This window comes from Mauremys mutica, chromosome 20 (assembly GCF_020497125.1).
Source record: "Mauremys mutica isolate MM-2020 ecotype Southern chromosome 20, ASM2049712v1, whole genome shotgun sequence".
In the NCBI taxonomy this organism is placed as follows: Eukaryota; Metazoa; Chordata; order Testudines; family Geoemydidae; genus Mauremys; species Mauremys mutica.
The window spans coordinates 25,199,812-25,224,628 of record NC_059091.1 but is presented as its reverse complement, the minus strand read 5'-3'; the positions used below and the strand labels follow the sequence as shown (position 1 = coordinate 25,224,628).

The 24,817-nt window shown below is 74.7% G+C and overlaps 1 protein-coding gene across 1 annotated transcript in view; it reads right to left on the bottom strand.

The window, feature by feature from the left end:
- COL5A3 (collagen type V alpha 3 chain) overlaps positions 1-22,358 on the bottom strand; it is a 60,976-nt gene extending 38,618 nt beyond the window's left edge. The window contains exons 1-27 of the mRNA XM_044995250.1: positions 22,261-22,358; positions 17,324-17,491; positions 16,807-17,020; positions 15,642-15,804; positions 13,918-14,040; positions 13,287-13,400; positions 10,917-11,045; positions 10,635-10,817; positions 9,543-9,590; positions 9,139-9,180; positions 8,985-9,047; positions 8,767-8,841; positions 6,608-6,691; positions 6,447-6,503; positions 5,940-5,993; positions 5,579-5,632; positions 4,512-4,565; positions 4,006-4,059; positions 3,594-3,647; positions 3,465-3,509; positions 3,211-3,264; positions 3,094-3,138; positions 2,480-2,533; positions 2,202-2,246; positions 1,951-2,004; positions 1,269-1,313; positions 499-552 (exon numbers count right to left, since the gene is read on the bottom strand). Of these exons, the coding sequence (XP_044851185.1) occupies positions 499-552; positions 1,269-1,313; positions 1,951-2,004; positions 2,202-2,246; positions 2,480-2,533; positions 3,094-3,138; positions 3,211-3,264; positions 3,465-3,509; positions 3,594-3,647; positions 4,006-4,059; positions 4,512-4,565; positions 5,579-5,632; positions 5,940-5,993; positions 6,447-6,503; positions 6,608-6,691; positions 8,767-8,841; positions 8,985-9,047; positions 9,139-9,180; positions 9,543-9,590; positions 10,635-10,817; positions 10,917-11,045; positions 13,287-13,400; positions 13,918-14,040; positions 15,642-15,804; positions 16,807-17,020; positions 17,324-17,491; positions 22,261-22,348 (2,217 nt within the window). The 5' untranslated portion in view covers positions 22,349-22,358. The remainder of the gene's footprint in view (positions 1-498; positions 553-1,268; positions 1,314-1,950; positions 2,005-2,201; positions 2,247-2,479; positions 2,534-3,093; positions 3,139-3,210; positions 3,265-3,464; positions 3,510-3,593; positions 3,648-4,005; positions 4,060-4,511; positions 4,566-5,578; positions 5,633-5,939; positions 5,994-6,446; positions 6,504-6,607; positions 6,692-8,766; positions 8,842-8,984; positions 9,048-9,138; positions 9,181-9,542; positions 9,591-10,634; positions 10,818-10,916; positions 11,046-13,286; positions 13,401-13,917; positions 14,041-15,641; positions 15,805-16,806; positions 17,021-17,323; positions 17,492-22,260) is intronic.
- Between the last annotated feature and the right edge of the window lie 2,459 nt (positions 22,359-24,817).

The window sequence follows — 24,817 nt, the reverse complement described above, 5'->3', positions numbered from 1 at the left end:
GAACACTGTGGAGGCAGCAACTGCTCCCGGAGTGCAGGGCTGGGGGGCTCCGGGGCTGGGGAGGGGACAGGGAGGGCGAGGCCCCAGGGCACGGGGGGGGAGCCCCAGGGCACGGGGGGGGAGGCCCTGGGGGGTTACCAGGGTCGCAGGGGCAGGCGCTGGGACATGTGGGGGGAGAGGCCCCAGGGCACGGGGGGGGGGAGGCCCCCGGGCACAGGGGGGGGCAGGCGCTGGGACATGTGGGGGGAGAGGCCCCAGGGCACGGGGGGGGGAGGCCCCAGGGCACGGGGGGGGGCGAGGCCCCAGGGTACGGGGGGGGGCGAGGCCCTGGGGGGTTACCAGGGTCGCAGGGGCAGGCGCTGGCATGGCAGGGGGCAGCTCCCGTCTGGGCTCTGACCCTGCCGTGGGGCTGGCCTGGCTGAGGGCCCGGGGTGGGGGAAGGGCGGCACCGTGCCCCCCCCGGGGAGGGTCCCGTCACTGGGGCCCGGCCGTACCCACCTTGACCCCGCGGGGGCCTGGGTAGCCAACGGGTCCCACGGCGCCAGCTGGGCCCTAGGGCGAGAGAGCGTCAGACCTGCCAGCCCTGCTGCCCGTGGGCCCCACCCGCCACAGCAACGACCCCCCCAGCCCCCCCCACCGGCCCCCCCGCTCACATGACCCCCCCCGCCCCCCACCGGCCCCACCGCTCGCATGACCCCCTCCCCCGCCCCCCCCACCGGCCCCACCGCTCGCATGACCCCCTCCCCCAGACCCCCCCCACCGGCCCCACCGCTCGCATGACCCCCCCAGACCCCCCCCACCGCTCGCATGACCCCCCCGGTCCCCCCCACCGGCCCCACCGCACGCATGACCCCCCCAGACTCCCCCCACCGGCCCCACCGCTCGCTTGACCCCCTCCCCCGCCCCCCCCACCGGCCCCACCGCTCGCATGACCCCCTCCCCCACCCCCCCCCACCGGCCCCACCACTCGCATGACCCCCCCAGACTCCCCCCACCGGCCCCACCGCTCGCATGACCCCCCCCGCCCCCTCCCACCGGCCCCACCGCTCGCATGACCCCCCAGGCCCCCCCCACCGGCCCCACCGCTCGCATGACCCCCTCCCCCGGCCTCCCCCACCGGCCCCCTGCTCGCATGACCCCCCAGGTCCCCCCCAGGGCACCGTGGGGACGGTGCTGCGGCCCCGGGGCGTGCGGCTGCCCCTCCCTGCCCCACACCTGCTCCCCACGTGCCCCCAGTGGGGGCTGCCCAGGCCCCGGGGGCTCCGTACCTGGAGCCCTTTCTCCCCCGCCGGCCCCTCTCTGCCCGGGTGACCCTGCGAGGAAGCACAAGAGACAGGGGGAGGTTAGCGCCCCCCCCCCGGCCCCTATCGAGCTCCCTGGCGGCAGGGGACAGAAGAGGGGGGGATGGGGGGGAAATGCCAGGGGGAGAGTGTGCCCGGGGGGGGAATGTGCCGGGGGGGGACATGCCGTGCTCTGCCTGTGTATTTTCCCCGGGGGGGGGATGCTGGGAGGGGGGGTTCCCGGGAGGGACGTACGGGGGGGGGTGCATGGGACATGCCGTGCTCTGCCTGTGTTTGTTCCTGGGGGGGGGCATGCTGGGAGGGGGGGTTCCCAGGAGGGACTTATGGGGGGGGGTGCAAGGGACAAGCCGTGCTCTGCCTGTGTTTGTTCCTGGGGGGGGGCATGCTGGGAGGGGGGGTTCCCAGGAGGGACGTATGGGGGGGGGTGCATGGGACATGCCGTGCTCTGCCTGTGTTTGTTCCTGGGGGGGGGCATGCGGGGAGGGGGGGTTCCCAGGAGGGACGTACGGGGGGGGGGTGCATGTGTGCCGGGGGGGGGGGACATGCCGTGCTCTGCCTGTGTGTTTGCTCCTGGGGGGGGATGTGCCGGGCAAGCCCAGGCCGGTGCCTGAGCCCCCTGGCCCTGGAGCCCAGCACCCCCAGTACTCACGGGGGGGCCGTCGGCGCCAGCAACGCCCTGCAGGCCCCGCTTCCCCGGCGGCCCCTGCGCGGAGAAAGGACACGTCATGGGGGCGCCCCCGTCAGACCTGCCGCCCCCCTCGCAGCCGCCACGGGGCCCCGCCATGGGCACCCCGCAGAGCCATCGCTCCCTGCCCCCAACCCCGCCGTGGGGCCAGCTGGGGGTCGCAGGAGGCCCGGTGCCCAGCCCCCACCCCAGCCCCACACCCTCCCCACACTCACCTTGTCCCCCGGCATCCCGACGGGCCCCTGGGGGCCAGGCAGGCCCTGGCGGAGAGAACAGAGATGGGGCACAGGGGGATGGGGCACATCCCCCCCCAACCCCCCAGCATCCCCACACCCCGACCTCAGTCCCAGCCCCCTCCCATGTGCCAGCCCATCCGCCAGGCCAGGCCCCCCACTGGCCCCCCTCCCCCACTGTTAGTGAAGGGGGGCAGGGGCAGCGATCCGGCCTCGCCCCATTGACCCACACTTGGCCCCCGTGTGGGTGATGGACGTACCTGGGGTCCTGGGGTCCCCTGCTGGCCGGGGGGGCCCGGCTCCCCCTGGATCCCCTGGGGAGAGAGCAGCATCCGTGAGGGGTGGGCACAGGCTGCCCCCCACCCTGCTCAGCCACCAGCACACGGGGCTTCGAGTCCAGCTGGGGGGGCCCTGCCCCAGAGGGGAACAGAGCCCCAGGGCATCCTGCTGCATCCGCCACTGGGAGCCCCAGGCCTGAGCCAGCCCCCCCCACAGGCCCCCACCCCCGCCAACATCCCACAGGCCCCCATGCCCCCCACAGGCCCCCACCCCCCCCAACATCCCACAGGCCCCCATGCCCCCCACAGGCTCCCTACAGCCCCCCACAGGCCCCCACCCCCGCCAACATCCCACAGGCCCCCATGCCCCCCACAGGCTCCCTACAGCCCCCCACAGGCCCCCACCCCCGCCAACATCCCACAGGCCCCCATGCCCCCCACAGCCCCTTAGCCCCCCACAGGCCCCCACCCCCCCAACATCCCACAGCCCCTTAGCCCCCCACAGGCCCCACACATCCCACAGCCCCTTATGCCCCCCACAGGCCCCCACACCGCCCGGCCCCCCCAGGATCGCCCCCCCCCCCCCCCGCTCTCACCACGTTGCCCTTGGGCCCAGGCGCGCCGTCCATGCCGCTCACGCCCTGCGGGGGAAGGGGAGAGTGTCAGTGGGGGGCAGCAAACACATGGGGGGGGCACATAGACAGGACTCCTACCGGCTGTCCTGGGGGGCCAGGGGGGCCGCGGGAGCCGACCAAGCCGCGCACGCCCTACGGACCAAGAAAGAGAATTAGACTGTCTGAGAGTACCAGCCCCTCCCCCCACCAGAGCCCACCCCCTCCCACAGCCAGGGAGGGAACCCAGGAGTCCTGCCCCCCCTGCTCTAACCCCTACCCTCACCCCCTCCCAGAGCCAGGGTGAGAACCCAGGAGTCCTGCCCCCAGCTCCGCCAGTCCACGGGGGTACTCACGGGCTCCCCAGGCTGCCCCCTGGGTCCTGGCAGGCCGCCCAAGCCCTAGGAGAGAGAGAGCAGAGCTGAGGGGGGGGCCACACTGGGTCCAGTAGCACCCGCGCCCCCTTCCCCACCTGGGGCCCTTACCTTGGCTCCATTCTCTCCTGGGGGGCCCGGGGGCCCCGGCTTCCCCACGTCCCCCTGCAGGAGAGAGAGCGAGAGGTGAGGCTTGTGGGACTGGCGGGGGGGGGGGGCTCACACCTGCCCCTTGGGGCCGGGGGGAGGGGGGGCTCACACCTGCCCCTTGGGGCGGGGGGGGGGCTCACACCTGCCCCTTGGAGCCGGGGGGGGGGCACACACCTGCCCCTTGGGGCTGGGGGGGGGCTCACACCTGCCCCTTGGGGCCGGGGGCGGGGGGGGGGCTCACACCTGCCCCGTGGGGCGGGGGGGGGCTCACACCTGCCCCGTGGGGCCGGGGGGGGGGCTCACACCTGCCCCTTGGGGCGGGGGGGGGGCTCACACCTGCCCCTTGGGGGCGGGGGGGGGGGCTCACACTTACCTTGAGACCCTTCTGGCCCGGCAGCCCCGGCAGCCCCTCGAGGCCCCTGTCGCCCTACGGGGGGGGGGGGGGTGTTAGCCATGCAGGCCCAGCGGGAAGTGGGGCAGGGACCAGGCCCAGCACACAGGGCGTGTGGGGGGCCAGACAGCCCCTGCCCCACCCCGAGGGCTCTGCTCCCCGCCACGGTCCCTCAGCCAGCCCCTTCCCTCCCCCCGTTGTGCCTGCCAGGCCGAGCTCCATCGGCAAAGCCTCTCGGAAGTGAGGCCGCGCAGGACCCGGGCAGCCGGCCGCAGTCGCCTCTTCGTGTCAGAGGGGGAAACTGAGGCCCCAGGGGGGCAGGGGCTCACCCAGCCACACAGCAGGGCAGTTTGGGGCAAGGCGGGGAACAGAACCGGAGCTCCGGGCCCCACCCCCTGCTCCCCTCCCGGAGCTAGAGATAGAACCCAGGAGTCCTGCCTCCCAGCCCCCGCCCTCCCCCAACCAGGGATCTCCATCCAGCCACAGACCTTGGGTCCGGTGTCCCCCGGGAGACCCCTGGCACCATCCGCCCCCGAGCGACCCTGCAAAACACGTCAAGGGTGTGAGCGGCTGGTCCCGGCGCTGCAGGCCAGGCCGGCTGAGGGGGGCGCTGGGGGGAGTGTCTGGGGCCTCGGCAGGGACTGGCAGCCTTGGGGCTGGGCCGCCAGCGCGCGTGGAACAAAGCACCGGCTCGGCTGAGCTCCCGGGGGGCCGCGGACCCCCACTGCGGGCTCAGCCCCTGGCCTCTCCCCGGGGGGGCCCCCTGGCTGCACCGAGGACAGTTCAAAGCCCCCGTCAGGGTCCCCCAGGCCCAGCTCAGACACGACCAGGCCTGGTGAGTGACCAGCGGGGCCGTGTCTGTGCCAGCAAAGGGACGGGCCCCCGGGGCCACGGGGAGGGCTGGTGCTCGTTCACAGCCAAGCGGGGATCCCCCTGCCCCCGCAGGAAAGTCCTGGGGGGGGACGGCCTGCCACAGCCCCTGGCTCTGGGCTTCCTGGGTCGGTCACACGTTTACCCCCAGGCCCTATGGCCGGGCGGGACCCGGGGGCCGGCCCCAGGGAGCAAAGCCAAGCTGGCGGCCAGGGCGGAGCCTGCTCCAGAGGGCAAGGGACCCCGGGGGGGGGGAAGGGACCCCGGGGGGGGAAGGGACCCCGGGGGGGGGGAAGGGACACCAGAGGGGGGGGTAAGGGACCCCGGGGGGGGCAAGGGACCCCAGAGGGGGGGCAAGGGACCCCAGGGGGGGCACGGCCCCACTGCTCTGAGCCGTGACCAGGCCCTCGCTGGGCCGGGGCGGGATCGGGGCCCCACCGCGCTGCCGGGCAGGTTCAGGGCGAGTCGCGGCACCGAGGGGCAGGAGCCGGGGCAGGGGCGGGGTCCCTGAGGGGGGTGCTGGGGGGCGGGCGGGGCAGGAGCAGAGGTACCGGGGCAGGAACTCCACTGTCGTTTTACTGCCCTCGGGGCGGGCGCTGCATTGCCAGGAGCCCCTGGCCGGGCGGGGGGGGGTCAGTCCCTCGGGCACCCCCCAGCCTGCGCCCCCACGGGCAGCGGCACTCACCCGTTTGCCCCCTTTCCCTGGCGGGCCGAGTGGGCCCTGCCTCCCCCGCGGACCCTGCAGGAGAAAGAAGGGCTGAGGGCTCCACTCGACCCCCCCAGCCGGGCCCCCCAGGTCCTGTGCCACCTGCCCCCCACCACCCACCAGGCCCCACGCCCCAACCCCCCCCTGAGCTGGGCCCCCATCCTCCCTCCCTCCCTCCAGACTCTGCCCCCACTGGGCCCCCCACTGGCCCCAGCCCGCTCCCCATGCCCCCCCAGCCGGCCCTGGCACTGACCTCCCCCCACCAAAACCAGCCTCCCCCCAGTGCCCAGCCATGCGCTGCCCCACGGCCCAGGGAGCTCCCTGGGGTCACCCAGCTCACCTGAGGCCCCATGTCTCCCGAGTCCCCTTTCAGGCCGGGATTTCCAGGGAGACCCTACGAAAAACAAATGAGAAAATCCTCAGTGCGGGGGCCGGAGGCAGGTGACGGTCCCCAGGTCAGAGTCACTGGCGGAGGAAAGGCCATGACCTGGCTCAGCCCCCCCGAGCCGGCCCCCCGCTGCTCCCCCCACGTCCCTCTCCCTGCCCCCCAAGCCAGCCCCCCTGCTGCTCCCCCCACGTCCCATTCCCTGCCCCCCGAGCCAGCCCCCCGCTGCTCCCCCCCACGTCCCATTCCCTGCCCCCCGAGCCAGCCCCCCGCTATCCTCCCATGTCCCATTCCCTGTCCCCCGAGCCGGCCCCCCGCTGCTCTCCCCCCATGTCCCTTTCCCTGCCCCCCAGGCCAGCCCACCTAGCCCTTGGGGGTTACTTTACACCCTGAAAATAAAAACCAAGATACCCCCACGACCCCATGCTGCCCCCCCCGGTATCTCCGCAGCCCCCCACTCACCAGGGGGCCCGGCCGGCCGGTCAAACCCATGGGGCCTGGGGGTCCCTTCATGGAGAGCTGGAAGAGAAGGAGCCCGGTGAGGCTGGGGCAGAGACGGGGCTCGGGGGCGAGCGAGGGGGCCTGGGTGCGGATCCCGGCGCGGGCGCAAGCCCCGGCCCTACCTTGGCCTGCTGCAGGACGGCCTGCGCCTGGGCCTCCTGGAACGACACCGTGGGGCCCTTGGGCGAGTCGCCGCCGAACTGGAACTGGGGGGGAACAGGGCAGCGCCCGGGTCAGCGACAGAGCGGGGAGCAGCTGGGCCCCCCCCTGCCAGGGCATCAACCCCCTGACCCCGCCCCCCACAGAGCAGGGAGCAGCCCTGCCCCCCCGCCTGGGCACCAGCCCCCCGCCCCCCACAGAGCAGGGAGCAGCCCTGCCCCCCCCGCCTGGGCACCAGCCCCCTGACCCCGCCCCCCACAGAGCAGGGAGCAGCCCTGCCCCCCCGCCTGGGCACCAGCCCCCCGCCCCCCACAGAGCAGGGAGCAGCCCTGCCCCCCCCGCCTGGGCACCAGCCCCCCGCCCCCCACAGAGCAGGGAGCAGCCCTGCCCCCCCCCGCCTGGGCACCAGCCCCCTGACCCCGCCCCCCACAGAGCAGGGAGCAGCTGGGCCCCCCCCGCCTGGGCACCAGCCCCCTGACCCCGCCCCCCACAGAGCAGGGAGCAGCCCTGCCCCCCCCGCCTGGGCACCAGCCCCCCGCCCCCCACAGAGCAGGGAGCAGCCCTGCCCCCCCCCGCCTGGGCACCAGCCCCCTGACACCGCCCCCCCGCGAGCAGGGAGCAGCCCTGCCCCCCCCCCGCCTGGGCACCAGCCCCCCCCCCACAGAGCAGGGAGCAGCCCTGCCCCCCCGCCTGCGCACCAGTCCCCCACCCGCCACAGAGCAGGGAGCAGCCCTGCCCCCCCCCCCCGCCTGGGCACCAGCCCCCCGCCCCCCACACAGCAGGGAGCAGCCCTGCCCCCCCCCCCCCCGCCTGGGCACCAGCCCCCTGACTCCGCCCCCCAGAGAGCAGGGAGCAGCCCTGCCCCCCCCCGCCTGGGCACCAGCCCCCTGACCCCGCCCCCCACAGAGCAGGGAGCCGCGGGCCCCCCCCCGCCTGGGCACCAGCCCCCTGACCCCGCCCCCCACAGAGCAGGGAGCAGCCCTGCCCCCCCCGCCTGGGCACCAGCCCCCCGCCCCCCACAGAACAGGGTGGAGCCCTGCCCCCCCCCGCCTGGGCACCAGCCCCCTGACTCCGCCCCCCAGAGAGCAGGGTGCAGCCCTGCCCCCCCCCCGCCTGGGCACCAGCCCCCCCCCCACAGAGCAGGGAGCAGCCCTGCCCCCCCGCCTGCGCACCAGTCCCCCACCCACCCGCCACAGAGCAGGGAGCAGCCCTGCCCCCCCCCCCGCCCCCGCACCAGCCCCCCGCCCCCCACACAGCCGTGAGCAGCCCTGCCCCCCCCCCGCCTGGGCACCAGCCCCCTGACTCCGCCCCCCAGAGAGCAGGGAGCAGCCCTGCCCCCCCCCGCCTGGGCACCAGCCCCCCGCCCCCCCAGAGAGCAGGGAGCCGCCCTGCCCCCCCCGCCGGGGCACACGCCCCCCGCCCCCCACAGAGCTGGGAGCAGCCCGGCCCCCCCCGCCTGGGCACCAGCCCCCCGCCCCCCACACAGCAGGGAGCAGCCCTGCCCCCCCCCCGCCTGGGCACCAGCCCCCTGACCCCCACAGAGCAGGGAGCAGCCCTGCCCCCCCCCCGCCTGCGCACCAGCCCCCTGACCCCGCCCCCCACAGAGCAGGGAGCAGCCCGGCCCCCCCGCCGGGGCACCCGCCCCCTTACCCCGCCCCCCACAGTGCAGGGAGCAGCCCTGCCCCCCCCCCGCCTGCGCACCAGCCCCCCGGCCCCCCCAGAGCAGGGAGCAGCCCTGCCCCCCCCGCCTGCGCACCAGCCCCCCGCCCCCCACAGAGCAGGGAGCAGCCCTGCCCCCCCCGCCTGGGCACCAGCCCCCCACCCCCCACAGAGCAGGGAGCAGCCCTGCCCCCCCCGGGCACCAGCCCCCCGCCCCCCACGGAGCAGGGAGCAGCCCTGCCCCCCCCGGCCTGCGCACCAGCCCCCCGCCCCCCACAGAGCAGGGTGCAGCCCTGCCCCCCCGCCTGCGCACCAGCCCCCCGCCCCCCACAGAGCAGGGAGCAGCCCTGCCCCCCCCGCCTGCGCACCAGCCCCCCAGCCCTACCCAGACTGCCCCCCTCGATGGACACCAGCCCCCGGCCCGTCCTGCCCCGCACAGCCCACGGGGACACCCCCCACCTACCGGCAGCATGATCATGGTCCCCGGAGGCCCCCGGCCCCCGTCGGCTCCCGGCAGCCCCGGCCGCCCCGCAGGGCCCTGTGGGGGAGGAGAGGAGCCCCCCATCAATCAGCAGGCGGCGCAGGCAGGGACTCGCAGCCCCCGCGGCGGGGAGCATGCCGGCCATTCCTGAGCCCCCCGCCCCCCACGGCTCGGCAGGCCCCGACACCGCAGCTGCTTACCTGCTCGCCAGGCTCCCCCGGCAGCCCTGCCGGCCCCACCGGCCCTGGGGGGCCCATCTCGCCCTGCGAGAGACACAGAGGAACCTCAGTCTCTGCAGAGACCCAGCAGCCCCCCCCCCCCCGGTTCCCGCTCCCCCCAGCGCCTGGCCCTTACCGCTGGGCCCGGGGCTCCCGGCGGCCCGTCGAATCGCCGGCCCTAGGAGGGGAAGAACCAGTTAGGGCAGCGCGTCCCGACCCCCGACTGGGGATCCGGCCCCTCACGCAGCCCCAGCGCCCGGCAGGATCGAACCCACGGCCCCCAGCCCCCCTGCTGCGCCACCCAGCTCCCCAGGGCCGGTCAGCTGGACGGGACCCAGGGGGGCCTCATGGGAGGGGCTGAGCCCCCCACAGCCTGGTTCCCTTTAGCCAGGGCTCCCCGCACAGCCCGACCTGGCCAGGGGCCAGTCCCACCTCCCCCCCCCACCCCCACCCCCCGGCCCGGCTGGCTTGGCTGCAGGACGAGGGACCCTGGGGCGGGTTCCCCCAGGCCGCAGCACCACCGGCCGTGCTGGTACTCACGGGCTCGATGGCGGCCGGCTCCCCCTTCTCCCCCTTCCGGCCGGCTTCCTGCAAGGGACGCACGGGGCAGGGTGACACCGGCGGCAAACTGTCCCAGCCCCCCCCGACCGGCCTCCCAAGCCGGCACCACAGGCCAGGCCGGCCCTCGCCACCCCCTGCCCCCGCCCGCAGGCCTGGCTCTGGGCTAGCGACTGAGTACGAGAGGCCCCAAGGAGAAACCCAGAGACCGGTGCCCCATCCCCTGATTCCCGCCCGCTTCCCGGCACCCCCCAGCACCCCCGTCTCCAGCAGTGCCCTGGGCCCACCGGCGCCCCATCCACCCAGTGCCCTGTCCCCCTGGTGCCCGTCCCCCCCATTCCCACCCGCTCCCCATTTCCACCAGTGCCCTGTGCCCACCGGCGCCCCATCCCCCCTGGTGCCCTGTCCCCCCGGCGCCCGTCCCCCCCATTCCCACCCACCCCCGTCTCCACCAGTGCCCTGTGCCCACCGGTGCCCCATCCCCCCCGGCACCCTGTCCCCCCGGCACCGTCCCCCCCATTCCCGCCCACCCCCGTCTCCACCAGTGCCCTGTGCCCACCGGTGCCCCATCCCCCCTGGTGCCCGTCCCCCCGGCGCCCGTCCCCCCCATTCCCGCCCACCCCCATCTCTACCCGTGCCCTGGGCCCACCGGCGCCCCATCCCCCTGGTGCCCGTCCCCCCGGCGCCCGTCCCCCCCATTCCCGCCCGCTCCCCGTCTCCACCAGTGCCCTGTGCCCACCGGTGCCCCATCCCCCTGGGGCCCTGTCCCCCTGGGGCCCGTCCCCCCCATTCCCACCCACCCCCGTCTCCACCAGTGCCCTGGGCCCACCGGTGCCCCATCCCCCTGGTGCCCTGTCCCCCCGGCATCATCCCCCCCATTCCCGCCCGCTCCCCGTCTCCACCAGTGCCCTGGGCCCACCGGTGCCCCATCCCCCCTGGTGCCTGTCCCCCTGGTGCCCGTCCCCCCCCATTCCCACCCACCCCCATCTCCACCAGTGCCCTGTGCCCACCGGTGCCCCATCCCCCCCGGCACCCGTCCCCCCCATTCCCGCCCGTGTCCCGTCCCGCTCGTACCCGGATGGCCTGGCGCAGGGTTTCCCGTCGCTCGGCAGGGTCGTAGCGCTCCTGGCTGGCGTCACGGCCCGGGGGCTCCCCGTCGTCGTACTCCTCATACTCCCTCAGGGCGTAGTCGGGGGGTTCGGTGCTGTTGGCCCCGGGGTCCCCGTCCACCCAGATCCCGTGCTCCTCTCCCAGGTCCTGCAGACGAGAGCAGGAGCCAGGGTCACTGGCGTTTGCGGGGGGTGACAGCTGTGTGCCCCACTGCATCCCTCCAGCCCCCTCCCCCGGCCGCGGTACCTCGTAGGCCTCGGGCAGGTTCAGGCTGATGGTCACGGTGCTGGCAGGGGCGGTACCGGGCAGCGGGGTGACGTGCTCCTCCCCAGACGGGGTCGCCTCCAGTGCAGGGGCTGCTTGGGTTGGGGCCTCCTCAAGGGGCAGTGGAGAGAAAACGGGGCATTAGGGGAGAAAGGTCAGTGCCCAGGACGGCCCCACCCTGGGCATGGCACGCTGGGGGGGAGGGACTGGCAGGGGGCAGCGAGGGGGTGGCTGGCTGGAGGGCAGCTGGGGGGGCAGCCAAGGGAGTAGCTGGGGGCAGTGGGCTGGGGGGGCAGCGAGGGGGTGGCTGGCTGGACGGCAGCTGGGGGGGCAGCCAAGGGAGTAGCTGGGGGCAGTGGGCTGGGGGGGCAGCGAGGGGGTGGCTGGGGGGCAGTGGGCTGGGGGGGCAGCGAGGGGGTGGCTGGCTGGAGGGCAGCTGGGGGGGCAGCCAAGGGAGTAGCTGGGGGCAGTGGGCTGGGGGGGCAGCGAGGGGGTGGAGGGGGGGCCGTGGGCTGGGGGGGCAGCGAGGGGGTGGCTGGCTGGAGGGCAGCTGGGGGGGCAGCCAAGGGAGTAGCTGGGGGCAGTGGGCTGGGGGGGCAGCGAGGGGGTGGCTGGGGGGCAGTGGGCTGGGGGGGCAGCGAGGGGGTGGCTGGCTGGAGGGCAGCTGGGGGGGCAGCCAAGGGAGTAGCTGGGGGCAGTGGGCTGGGGGGGCAGCGAGGGGGTGGCTGGGGGGCAGGGGCACCTCCTGCTGTGGGGAGCGTTGTACCCACCCAGGTGCTGTGGGGCCCGGTCCCAGCTCCCCCCAGCACTGAGTCCTGTGCCAGGCGCAGGATCCAACCGGGGGGTTGTCACGGACTCCCTGGTCGTGCCCACTTGTGGCCCCGTGTGGTCCATGGGGGGAACCCCCTCCGGTGAGACAGCCCTTCCCGGGGGTCCGGCCCCTCCACCTCCTGGAGCCGCCCCTCTCTGAGCCTCAGCGCGTCTGTCTCTGCCGTGGGCCCCCCAGGGAGTCCCCTCGCTCTGCGCCCCCGGGGCCTTTCCCACCCCCACTTGGTCACAGGCCTTGTCACGGAGTGTGGGGGAGTCGGGGCCCTGCACCCCCTTCCTGGGACTCACCGGGACTCTCAGCCAGCCAGTGAGACGGGAGGTTTATTGGACAACAGGGACGCAGGCTACAGCAGAGCTTGTGGGCACCACCAGGACCCCTCAGCCAAGTCCTTCTGGGGGTCCAGGGAGCTTAGACCCCAGCCTGGGGTTCCCTGTGTTGCCCCCCCCAGCCCCAAACTGAAACTAAAAATCCCTCCAGCCGCTCCCCCCTCCCCTCTGTTCAGTCTCCGGGGCAGGTGTGAATTCTCCCCGCCCCGCTCCTGGCTCAGGGTACAGCGCAGGGAGACTCCTTCCCATCCCCACTGTAACCTCCTGCAACAGTCCCAGGTCACATCCGCCCGCTCCCTGCTCCGGCCCAGGCCTGCAGCAGCCAAGGGCTCCGGGAGCCGGGGAAGGAATCGCCCCCCCCCCCCCCGACCTCCCAGCCAAGCGTGACTCAGGCTCCCCTCCTGCCCTGCCCCACATCCGCCAGCTGCAGCCTTGGCCCCACTCCTGGGGGGCCTCGCTCCCCGTCCCAGCCCTCCGCCCTCCCGTTCCCAGGGGCACAGCTCGGACACTGCTCTGCCCAGAGGGGTCCGAGGCCTGTGGCGAGGGCCCCCCCCCCACCCCCATGGCTAACCCAACCCAGCCCCCGGCTCCCTGCCCCAGCCTGGGAGCTGGGCAGCTGCGGTGCCTAGTGGAGGGGCCTGGGCCGGAGGGGGAGATGGAGCGGGGCTGGGGGAGGTGGCTAAAGTATTGGGGGGTGTAAGGAGGGGAGGAGGGGAGGAGGGGGTGGATGGACGGACGCATGGACAGACGGACGCACGGATGGACGGATTCACAGGTGGACACACGGATGGATGGACAGACGCATGGACAGACGGACACACGGATGGACGGACGGACGCACGGAAGGACAGACGCATGGATGGATCTCTCTCCTCTCGCCCACCCCCCTTGCCACTGGCTGCGGCTCTGGGGTCTCCGGGGCGGGCGAGGGGGCACCGGGGGGAACGGGCCCTGGCACAGGGCTCCCCACAGCTTGCGTCCGGGAAGGGCTGCGCTGGGGGTGCCGCGGCTGCGGGGAGGCAGCCCTGGCACCCGTGTGGCACTCGGCTGGGCGCTCCCGGCCCCGGGGCGGGGGCAGGAATCAGCGGCTCCGCTGGGCCGGGGGGCATGTGTGGGGCCCGTGCCGCAGGTGAGGCAGAGCTGGGTTAGCCGGCAGCAGGATTAGGCACAGGCAGCGGCGGGTGAGTCCCTCTCTACCTGGCCCGGCCCCGCGGTGGGCGCGGTGTCCTGCTGCTCCTTGTTCCTCTTCTTCTTCCCTTTGCCCTTCCTGCCCCTCCTCCGGGCGGGGGCAGCCGTGGGCTCCGGCCCGCTCTGCACGGGCAGGACGGGGGCGACCGGGGAACGGGGGAGAGACAGAGAGGGGCATGAGAGAGCCGCAGGCTGGCGTGGGGAGCCCCCGCGCTGGCACTGGGGGGGCGAGAGCCCGGGCATCTGGGGGCTCCCAGGCTCTGTCCCCGTCCGGCTACGCCCCAAGTGCTCTCGAGGGCCGGCTGTGGGGCCTGACCAGGCCCGGCTTGGGCGCGCTGGGGGCAGGGGGCTCCCCCCAAGCCGGGGAAGGGGCAGCAGAGAACTCAGCTCACAGCGGAGCGGGGGCGGGGGATGCCCAGGACACACAGGGCTGCTCGGTCAGGGCGGGGTCGGCTGCCCCAGGGGCCGTTCCCAGGCCCCGTCCGTGACTCATCCCGAGCCCGGGCGGAGACGCCCCCAGCCGCTGATGCAGGCTCCGGCCGTGCCAAGCCCAGCTGGGCATCTCCTAGCAGCCGTGGGTGCCCCTGGCCGCCTGGAGCCGGGCCGAGCCCACGGGGTGGGGCGGGGCGGGGGCACCTACCTCCTCGGGGAACAGGCCCAGCAGGCCGCTGGGCAGCGGCACGTCGCACCCCGGCATGAGGGTCTCGCAGTAGTGCAGGGCTGCCCGGGGGTCCGGCGAGATCAGCAGCTGCTGGACATCGCCCTGGGGGGGGGGAGACAAAATGGGCTGAGCAGGGGCTGAGGCACCGCGGGGTGAGCCCGTGGGGGGGGGGGGAAGGTCCGAGTCCTTCCCCCCAGCCCAGCTCGCCGGCCCGCCTGGGCCTGAGCCAGCCCCGCGGCCGCAGCTGCGAGGAGCTGGCTGGGACCCGGCCAGGCCGGGGCGGGGGGAGCGGGCAGGTGTTTCCGAGCGCCTAGCGTGACGGGGCTGGCGGGGGGCCCGGGCGCTGCTGGGACCCGCACAGGCCAAGAGCCGCGTCCCCCAGGGCCTCGCCGTCGGCTGGTTAGCGCCTCGCCATGGGGCTGGGGACGGGGGGAAGGGGGGGCGCCATGCCAGGGGGATGGGCACGGCCTGCCAGGCGGGGATCTGTGAGCAGAACTGCACAGGCGCCTGTAACCCCCCCCCCCCACGCCCCCAGACACCCCCAGAGCCAAACGGGACCCACGCTCACCCCCCAGCCCCCTCGCTCCTGGCCACGGGCCCCCCAGCCCCGGGGAGAGAGGCACCCCTCACACACACTGGCTGCAGGCAGCCCCCCAACCCCGTGGAGCCGCCGGTCGCCGCGTGGGGCTCGGCCACAGCCCTGGGGCAGCTCTGCCAGGAGTGGGGAGCCGAGCGCACATTCCTGGTGGGGGCGTGGGAACTGGGACCAGATGGGCGGACGGGGGCGCCCTGGGAACATTCCTCCCAGCACGGCCGCCCCCACGTTCCCAGGGAGATCGTCTTCACCAGCCGGGCACAGCCAGCGACCCGGCCAGCACGGGGCATCTGGCACTAGCCAGAGGGGGACCCCCGGGGTCAGCCCAGGTCAGCTGGAGCCGCCAGCCCCTTGGGGGCAGTGCTGGGGACCCCGTGGGGGGCCAGGGCTGCGGGTGGCCCCGGGCTCTGGGGCAGAGCCCAGGAAGCCAGCTGTGAGCTGCGGCCCGGCCCAGCCCCTCTCCAGCCCTGCCCTGGGGAGCCCCCAAGGGCCCGGCTCCAGGACAAGCGCAGCCTTGTTCCCAGCCACCCCCAGTCCAGCTCCTCGGCATCAATGGGGCCCTTCTCCGCGGCCCCTGACATTTGCCGCTGGCAGCCGCAGTCGGCAGGAATGTGGGGGGCGGCAGGGCCTGGGGGCAGCTCTCGGCCCTGCTGCCGTGGCTCCTGGCTCCTCGGGGTGCTGAGGGGAGCAGGCTACACAGCCCCCACCCAGCCCCAAGGCCCTGACCCCCGCATGGGGGGCTGGATAGGGCCCCCCCTGCTCTGGGCTGAATGGCAAACTGGGCCCTGCCCACAGCTCCAGCCCCCCGGGATTGTGGAGACACAGCTGGGGGGGTCCCTGCGCACAGGCAGGGGCTCTCCACGCCAGGCAGCCCCCAGAGTGCCAGGATCTGGCAGAGCAAGGGGGGCGCCAGCCTCCCACCACAGCAGGCCTGGCCTGACCCACGCAGCCCCCCAGCACCAGGACAAAGGGCCGGCACGCAGGGCAGGGGCTCCCCACAGCCTGCCCCCGACCTGGCTGGGAGCTGCCAGGCTGCGCAGGGCACTCGCCCCGGGCCCTGCCCCCAGCGCCCCCCTGGAGCCGTTCACACACCCCGGCGCGGCCCCACCTGGAACACCTCCTCGTCCAGCAGCCGGGTCCCCAGCAGGGTGACGCCTGCGGTGCTGACGACGGGCCGGGGCCCACGCTCCAGAGGCAGTGTCACGGGCGCCTGGCAATCCACCAGCAGCGACACGTTGGTGCCCTCCACGCTCAGCGCCACGCGGTGCCACCTGCGGGGGGCATCAGCGTCACACGGACAGGCTGGGAGCCCGGACGCCTGGGTTCTCTCCCCAGCTCCGGGAGGGGAGTGGGGTCTGGTGGGTTAGAGCAGGTGGGGCTGGGAGCCCGGACGCCTGGGTTCTCTCCCCAGCTCTGGGAGGGGAGTGGGGTCTGGTGGGTTAGAGTGGGGGTGGTGCTGGGAGCCCGGACGCCTGGGTTCTCTCCCCAGCTCAGGGAGGGGAGAGGGGTTGAGTGGTTAGAGCAGGGGGGCTGGGAGCCTGGACGCCTGGGTTCTCTCCCCAGCTCCAGGAGGGGAGTGGGGGCTGGTGGGTTAGAGCAGGTGGGGCTGGGAGCCCGGACGCCTGGGTTCTCTCCCCAGCTCCGGGAGGGGAGTGGGGTCTGGTGGGTTAGAGCAGGTGGGGCTGGGAGCCAGGACGCCTGGGTTCTCTCCCCAGCTCAGGGAGGGGAGAGGGGTTGAGTGGTTAGAGCAGGGGTGCTGGGAGCCCGGACGCCTGGGTTCTCTCCCCAGCTCCGGGAGGGGAGTGGGGGCTGGTGGGTTAGAGCAGGTGGGGCTGGGAGCCAGAACTCCTGGGTTCTCTCCCCAGCTCTGGGAGGGGAGAGAGGTTGAGTGGTTAGAGCAGGGGGGCTGGGAGCCCGGACGCCTGGGTTCTCTCCCCAGCTCAGGGAGGGGAGAGGGGTTGAGTGGTTAGAGCAGGGGGGCTGGGAGCCTGGACGCCTGGGTTCTCTCCCCAGCTCCAGGAGGGGAGAGGGGTTGAGTGGTTAGAGCAGGTGGGGCTGGGAGCCAGGACTCCTGGGTTCTCTCCCCAGCTCTACCCTGAGTCGCTCAGGGACCATGTGGCTGGTCGCCCCAGCTGGCAGCAGGGACAGCGGGCGTCCCTCCCAGCCGTGCCCGTCTCTCCAGCGCCTGGGCTGGGGGCAGCTCACCCGGCCCTGTCCCCACGCCCGCCCCAGCTGGCCAGGAGGGGCTGCCCAGCCCCGGTCCCAGCACTCACTTGCCGTCGGCCAGGCTGACCCTGCTGAAGAGCGGGTATCTCTCCGGCGCCGGCTGCCCGGCCTGGTCCTCGTAAAGAAAGACGGGCGAGCGGCCGATCTCCACGCCCAGCTGCTGCACCCCGCGCTCGTCGTACAGCGACAGCAGGAAGGCCTGGCTGCCCCGCTGGGCCCGCAGCGTCGCCAGGATGGAGAAATCCTCGGGGAAGGGGCCATCTGGGGTGGAGACCAGGCGTCGGGCTGAGCCCCGGCCCCATGGCCAGCGCCCGCCTGGACCCAGAACCTCCCCGCCTGAAGCCTCTCCGCAGCCAGCACATCCAGGCCTATGTCCACCCCACAGAACAGCCCCATAGCCCCTCTGCCCACAGCCGCTGCCCCTGAGCCCCACCCCGCAGCCCCTCTGCCTACAGCCAGGCCCCACAGCCAGCGCCTCTCAGCCCCTCTGCCCCATTGCCGGTGCCCCTCAGCCCTGCCCCACAGCCCCAGCACCCCACAGCCCCAGCGCCCCACAGCCCCTACCTGGGAAGAGCTGACGGGTGGGGCCGCTGAGCTGGGTGCTGTTCTCCAGGCGGAAGGCGAAGTCGCTCTCCTCGGCCCCGCGCCGCTGGGTGCAGATCCCGGCCGCGATGGAGACGCCGTCCCTGCCATCCTGCAGCCCCAGCGCCCGCAGCACATCCACCGGCTCGGCTATGGAGCAAGGGGGAGGCAGGGTCACAGCCCAGGGTCACCCCCCCCCCGCACCGGGGTCACCCCACACACTCAGCTGGTCTCAGTCTGGACCCACGTCAGGCCCTGCACAATCAGCTCCCAGCATGCCTTGCTCACCCAGCCTGGGGTGAGTCCCCCGCCCATCCTGGGGGTGCTGCCGAGGCCCTGGGACCAGCCTGCAGCCCCGACACCCCCATCCCCACCCCATGGCCATGACTCCTCCCCTTCATTCCTGCGCCCCCACCTGGCATCGGCGCTCGGGCCAGGACTCTGCCCTGGGGAACCAGCCAGGCTCCGCTGGGGCCTGTCTCCCCATGGGGCATGGAGCTGCCCTGCCCCCATCTCCCCGGGGGGCCACGGCTGCTCTGAGACACAGTGGGGCAGTGAGGGGGCAAGCGACACCTGGGGACGCCCTCCCTGCCCCCCTTCCCAGTCCCACTCCCCCCAACAGGACGGAGCAGAGGGGCTGGGTGAGAGCAGCCCCCCTCCCATTTCCCACAGACTCCTGGGGTGGGGACGGGGACCCCACCCCCAGCAATGGGATCACCCCCCCAACACCCGGCAGCATCCAGCCGCAGACCCGGTACCTCAGGGGTTAATCTCAGAGCAGCGGGGGGGGGGGGGAGGGGGTCGGATTTGCATCTGAGACAGAGAGTGGCCCCCCCTGCCCTGGGGCAGCCCCACCCCTCCCCACTCGCCAGGCGGAGGGGCCTGTCAGGACAGGCTGGGGGGGAGGGGAGCCGGGGGAGGGGAGCCTGCTGCGGGGGGCGGGGGGGGGGGCAGGTTCTCCACCTGGTGCTGAGCCGGCCGGGGTGGGACGCCTGGCGCGTGGGTCAGACCCACGGCATGGGGCCGGGGTGGCTCTGTGAGCGAGGGGAGCCAGCGCCCCACGTCTGCCCAGCTCCGGAGGCCTGGGCCCAGCCCGAGGGACCCGGCTGAGAACCGGGCCCGGCGGCTCCGTCTCCCAGGCTCCCTTGACCCCGGCGCTCAGTTCCCATTTCCTGCCGGGAGCTCCCAGCGGAGCCGCCCTCGGCCTCCAGGCCCCAGCGAGGGGGGCTGCATCCCCCCCCGGGCTCGGACCAGGGGCTACAGCGAGCAGGTGGGGCAAGGGGCTGCCCCCCCGTCACCTCCTGGTGCCCTGTGAGCCTCCCCACGTCCCCAAGAGACCCCAGCCCAGCCACAGGCCCCCACCACCCGGGACAACAGATCTGGGGGGGAGAGACACCCCCCCCAAGCCAGGGACAGGCGCAGGGCTGACTAGCAGGGGCTGCGGGTCAGGAGCGAGGGGCACAGGCAGAGCTGGGGGGGCAGGGCTGGGGTAGCAGGGGCTGCGGGTCGGGAGTGAGGGGCGTCGGCAGAGCTGGGGGGGCAGGGCTGGGCTAGCAGGGGCTGTGGGTCAGGAGTGAGGGGCACAGGCAGAGCTGGGGGGGCAGGGCTGGGCTAGCAGGGGCTGCGGGTCGGGAGTGAGGGGCACCGGCAGAGCTGGGGGGGCAGGGCTGGGCTAGCAGGGGCTGCGGGTCAGGAGCGAGGGGCACCGGCAGAGCTGGGGGGGGCAGGGCTGGGCTGGCAGGGGCTGCGGGTCGGGAGTGAGGGGCACCGGCAGAGCGAGGGGGGCTGGGCTGGGCTAGCAGGGGCTGCGGGTCGGGAGTGAGGGGCACCGGCAGAGCTGGGGGGGCAGGGCTGGGCTAGCAGGGGCTGCGGGTCGGGAGTGAGGGGCACCGGCAGAGCTGGGGGGGGGCAGGGCTGGGCTGGCAGGGGCTGCGGGTCAGGAGTGAGGGGCACCGGCAGAGCTGGGGGGAGCCCTGGCCAGGAGGCAGACTCGGGGGACGTGCAAGCCCTGGGAGGGAGCAGGGCCGGTCGCATGGCCCTGGAGGCAGCGCTGTGGGTGGTCTCTGGCCATGGGTCCGGCCCTGTCCCTCTGCACCCCCCAGTCTGCACAAAGCCCAGGCCCAGCCCAGCTCACCAGCTCCCCCCCCCAGCCCCAGCGCGACCGAACCCAGTAGCAGCGTCACGTGACCCTGGTGGCTCCCGCTTGGCGCCGCAGGGCCCCTGGCACGGGCCGGGCAGCGCGGAGCGTCCAGGGACCCTGGCGGGATGCAGCCAGCCCAGCCCCTGCCCTGCACCCGGCGGGAGGCTCCTGCGATGCCGGCGCCCGGCCCCTCCCGCCCCATGGCCACGGTGGGATCGATTCTCTGGCAAACGGGGGGGCCTGGCCCCGCGGGCACCGCTGGAGTTAACCAGGCAGCCCGGCACCGGCTCGGCCGGCCCAGCTGGGGTGGGGGCCTTGGATTCCCCAGCCACGGCCCGGGGCAGCTCCGTCCCAGCTGCCTCAGCGCGCCTGGCCCCCGGGGCAACGAGCCTGCCCCCCGCCTGGCCCCCGCCTGCACAGCCGGGACACGGCACCGTCTGGGGGGGTCCCGGCCAGGCCCCGTGTGGATCGCCCCTGGGAGCGGCCCCGGACCTCGCCGCGAGAATAACAGAGACCAGAAATGGAGCCTTGTCCCGGGGGGGGGGGGACAGACAGAGGGGGGCTCCCAGGCTAGACGTGGGGCGACCCTGCTGCCCACAGGCCGTCCCAGCTCAGTGCCCGCTGCCATGGGGCCCTGGCTCCAGCCGTGGGGCCCAGGCAAGCCCCAGGTGCCAGCTGTGCACCGCTGGGCGTGTGTCACCCTGACTCACTGCAGCACCTGTCAGGGCCCCGTTCCCGCCACGTGGGGGCGTCAGGGAGAGAATCCGGGGCAGAGAACCCCCCCCCCGTCCCTGCCAGGAGCCCCCAGGCCGGGCAGTGCCAGAGGCTGCCCCCATGCCCGGGCTGGGCACGCTCCCTGCCAGGGCCTGCCCCTGCTACCCAGGTGTGGGGGGGGGGGTGGAGCCCTCCTCGGTGCTCTGGCCATGGTGCTGAAGGTGGCCTGGCAGGCAAGGCCCCACCCCCCCAGGGCCGGGGAGAGGACCCAGGAGTCCTGGCTCCCAGCCCTCCCCCAGCCATGGGGCGGTGGGTAAACGGGCCTGGGCCCATCTCTAGGGCTCCTGTGGCTCCAGCACGGGGCAGGCCCCTCCCCCAGCCCCCCAGCCCCTGGAGCCCAGGCCGAGGGCAGAGTCCAGCCAGCAGAGCCCCCGGGCCGAGCGCCCCGGCCAGCAGCACCTGACCTGCCGGGCCCGGGCCCAGGGTGTGGGGGGGGAGGGGGCAGCGCCTGGGGGCTGGGGGCACAGGGATGGGAGGGGGCAGCGCCTGGGGGCACAGTCTGGGCTCTGCTGGGGGAGGCCGAGGAGCCGGGGCCATGACACTCCCGCTGCCCTGAGGCGCTCGACTGCGGCAAGCTGGGGCTGGGGGCCGGTTCGGGGGGAGCTGGGGGCTGGGGGCACAGGGATGGGAGGGGGGCTGGGGGCACAGGGAGGGGAGGGGGAGCTGGGGGCTGGGGGCTGGGGGCACAGGGATGGGAGGGGTCAGCTGGGGGCTGGGGGCACAGGGATGGGAGGGGGCAGCTGGGGCCGGCGGGCACAGGGATGGGAGGGGGGCTGGGGGCTGGGGCACAGGAATGGGAGGGGGGCTGGGGGCACAGGGATGGGAGGGGGAGCTGGGGGCTGGGGGCACAGGGATGGGAGGGGGCAGCTGGGGGCTGGGGGCACAGGGATGGGAGGGGGGCTGGGGGCTGGGGGCACAGGAATGGGAGGGGGGCTGGGGGCTGGGGGCACAGGGATGGGAGGGGGCAGCTGGGAGCTGGGGGCACAGGGATGGGAGGGGGCAGCTGGCCCGGGCGGGAGCAGGGCCTGGGCCTGCCCCGATCTCTCCCCCACACGCCCACCCATCGCACACTCCCTCCAGTTGTTTTCAATCACAGACATTTTTCCCCAAGTCTCCCGGGCGAAGCCTCAGCCAGAATTGTCCCCACGTGGCCGGGGCAGCCCAGCAACCGGGGGGGGGGCGTGTGTGTGGGGGGGCCATGGTGCGATGTGTCTGTGTCACAACGTGCGACTGGCCTAGGCGGGCGTTTTGCCTCCTGCTTTCAGTGGAGGGTTTGGGGGGAACACGACAGAATATGCAGCTGGGGGGGTGCACAGTGGGGGGATCAGGGGGTGCACAGTGGGGGGATCGGGGGGTGCACGGCAGGGGGGAATGGGGGGTGCACGGCAGGGGGGATCGGGGGGTGCACAGTGGGGGGATCAGGGGGTGCACGGCAGGGGGGAATGGGGGGTGCACGGCAGAGGGGATCGGGGGGTGCACAGTGGGGGGATCAGGGGGTGCACGGCAGGGGGGATCGGGGGGTGCATGGTGTGTGGGTGGGAGACATCAACTTGTGTGTGTGTGTGCATGGAGGGGATAAACGTGTGTGACTATGAACAGGCGTGGGGGGTGCAGGCGGGGGGTGTGCAGGTGGGGGGTGGTGCAGGCGGGGGGGGTGTGCAGGTGGGGGGTGCAGGCGGGGGGGGTGCAGGTGGGGGGTGCAGGCGGGGGGGGTGTAGGCGTGGGGGGGTGCAGGCGTGGGGGGTGTAGGCGTGGGGGGGGTGCAGGCGAGGGGGGGTGCAGGTGTGGGGGGGGTGCAGGCGTGGGGGGGGTGCAGGCGTGTGTGTGGAGAACCCCCAGCCCCCTCCCAGCCTGCCTCAGCGCCCCCCATCTCAGAGCTGCCTCCCAGACCCAGTGGGGTGCGGCTCTGCCCCGGCTGGGGACACCCTGCACCCCCTCTCCTGGCGACACTGGCTGGCCTGGCCCCCGAGCCCCACTGCCCTGGACCCCCCCCCGGCTCCGTTACCTGCCTGCGCCCAGGGTGGGCCGCACAGCAGGGCCAGCAGGAGCGCGACCCTCGAGGGACCCTGCGCGCTCGGGCGGCTCTTCTCCATCCTCAGCGCTGGCTCGGCCCAGCTCCCCCCCAGCCGCTCGCTCGGGGCTCCGATCCCAGCCGGGCGGCTCCGTGTGCCGACTCGCCCCAGCCCCTCGGAGAGACTGGGAGCGAGAGCCCGGCCCGGCCCCGCTCGGCCCTACTCCCCTCCCCTGGCCCCTCCCCCGCTCGGCCCTACTCCCCTCCCCTGGCCCCTCCCCTCCCCTGTTCCCTCCCCGGCCCCGCTCGGCCCTACTCCCCTCCCCTGGCCCCTCCCCTCCCCTGTTCCCTCCCCGGCCCCGCTCGGCCCTACTCCCCTCCCCTGGCCCCTCCCCTGCCCTGCCTGGCCCTACTCCCCTCCCCTGGCCCCTCCCCTCCCCTGTTCCCTCCCCCGCTCGGCCCTACTCCCCTCCCCTGGCCCCTCCCCTCAGCCCTATTCCCCTCCCCTGTCCCCTCCCCCGCTCGGCCCTACTCCCCTCCCCTGGTCCCTCCCCTGCCCGGCCTGGCCCTACTCCCCTCCCCTGGCCCCTCCCCTGCTCGGCCCGGCCCGACGCCCCTCCCCGGTCCCCGCCCCTGCCCTGTCCCCTCCCCTCCCCGGCCCTCCTCCCCTCCCCTGTCCCCTCCCCTGCCCTGTCCCCTCCCCTCCCCGGCCCTACTCCCCTCCCCTGGCCCCTCCCCTCCCCTGTTCCCTCCCCCGCTCGGCCCTACTCCCCTCCCCTGGCCCCTCCCCGGCCCGGCCTGGCCCTACTCCCCTCCCCTGTCCCCTCCCCCGCTCGGCCCTACTCCCCTCCCCTGTTCCCTCCCCTGCCCGGCCTGGCCCGGCCCTACTCCCCTCCCCTGTCCCCTCCCCTCCCCTGCCCTATTCCCCTCCCCTGTCCCCTCCCCTCCCCGGCCCGGCCCTACTCCCCTCCCCTGTCCCCTCTCCTGCCCTGTCCCCTCCCCTGCCCGGCCCCGCTCGGCCCTACTCCCCTCCCCTGTTCCCTCCCCTCCCCTGCCCGGCCCGGCCCTACTCCCCTCCCCTGTCCCCTCCCCTCCCCGGCTCTATTCCCCTCCACTGTTCCCTCCCCTCCCGGACCCTCGGCCCTACTCCCCTCCCCTGTTCCCTCCCCTCCCCGGCCCTACACCCCGCCCCTGGCCCCTCCCCTCCCCTCCCCGGCCCTACTCCCCTCCCCTCCCCTGGTCCCTCCCCTGCCCGGCCTGGTCCCGCTCGGCCCTACTCCCCTCCCCTGTCCCCTCCCTTCCCTCTGGGTCTCCAGGGCAGCCCCTCCCCGTCAGCTGTCCCATGAGGGCTGGGCCTGGCTGCCCCACTTGCTGGCCAGGCCTGGCACCCTGGGAACCTGGGGCCAGCGGCTGCACCCCCCAGCGGGGCCCCCTCCCCACTGGTTCCCCCGGACAGGGCGGCTCAAAGCAGGGGGAGGAGCAGCGAGATGGTTCCAAGCGCCCAGCTGAGCACAGCCTGGGCCGGGCCGGGCCGGGCCGAAGGGGGGGGCCGGGCCGAAGGGGGGGAGCCGGGCTGGGCCGAAGGGGGGGGCCGGGCCGGGCCGAGCCAGGCTGGTTGAAAGCACAAAGCGGGGCCCGGAGCAGCGCCGAGGGCGGGGACGAGAGCGACGCGGCCTGGTCCCCAGCGAGCTGCGGCCCAAGGAGGATGGGACAGAGCCAGCGATGGAACCCAGGTGTCCTGCGCCCCTCCTGGCATCTCTCTCGCCTGAGCCCCCAACGCCAGTGGAGCCACACGGGCCCCGACCGGCCTGGCTCTGGCAGCACCGCGACCCCGGGGCTGGGGGGTTAGACCCCCCGGCTCTGCCACTCCGGGGCCGGGCAACGTCACCAGCCCTAGAGCCTCAGACTCCCTCCCCCCTCGGGCTAACCCCACCTGGGACCAGGGTGCTGTGTCCCCCCGTCACCGCCATCAGGGACCAGCCCCTCCCCACTGAACCCGGGGGGGGGCTCCCCACACAGCTGCCCTCTGGTGGCCAAGGGCAGGGGCTGCTCGTCCCCCAAGGCCCGGTGCAGACAGAGCCTGTAACCCCCCATCCCCCACCTCCCCCCATACAGCCTGAGCCCCCCACCCGCAGGCCTCCCGCCTCCCCTCACAGCCCCATCCGCCCACCTCCCCCATACAGCCTGAGACACCCGCCCCCCCACGTCCCCCGCCTCCCACCCACCCGCAGGCCCCCCGCCTCCCCCATACAGCCTGAGACACTCGCCCCCCCACATCCCCATACCCCTCCCCTTCAAAACCTGGCCCACCCCACCCCCTACCTGTCAGGGTCTCTGCCAAGCTCAGCTGGGCCCAATAAGCTGCGGGTGGGGCCGGTTCTCCTGTGGTTCTGCTCTGACCACTACATCACACTGCCCCCCCCGGCCCCTCCCACAGCCCAGACCCCAGTGGGGCGACGGTCACGTTATTTCTTTCCCTCTTCAGAAACCAGATGTGTGCGGGCCCCCGGGGCCAGCTCTGCCGGTGCCCCTCACTCCCGACCCGCAGCCC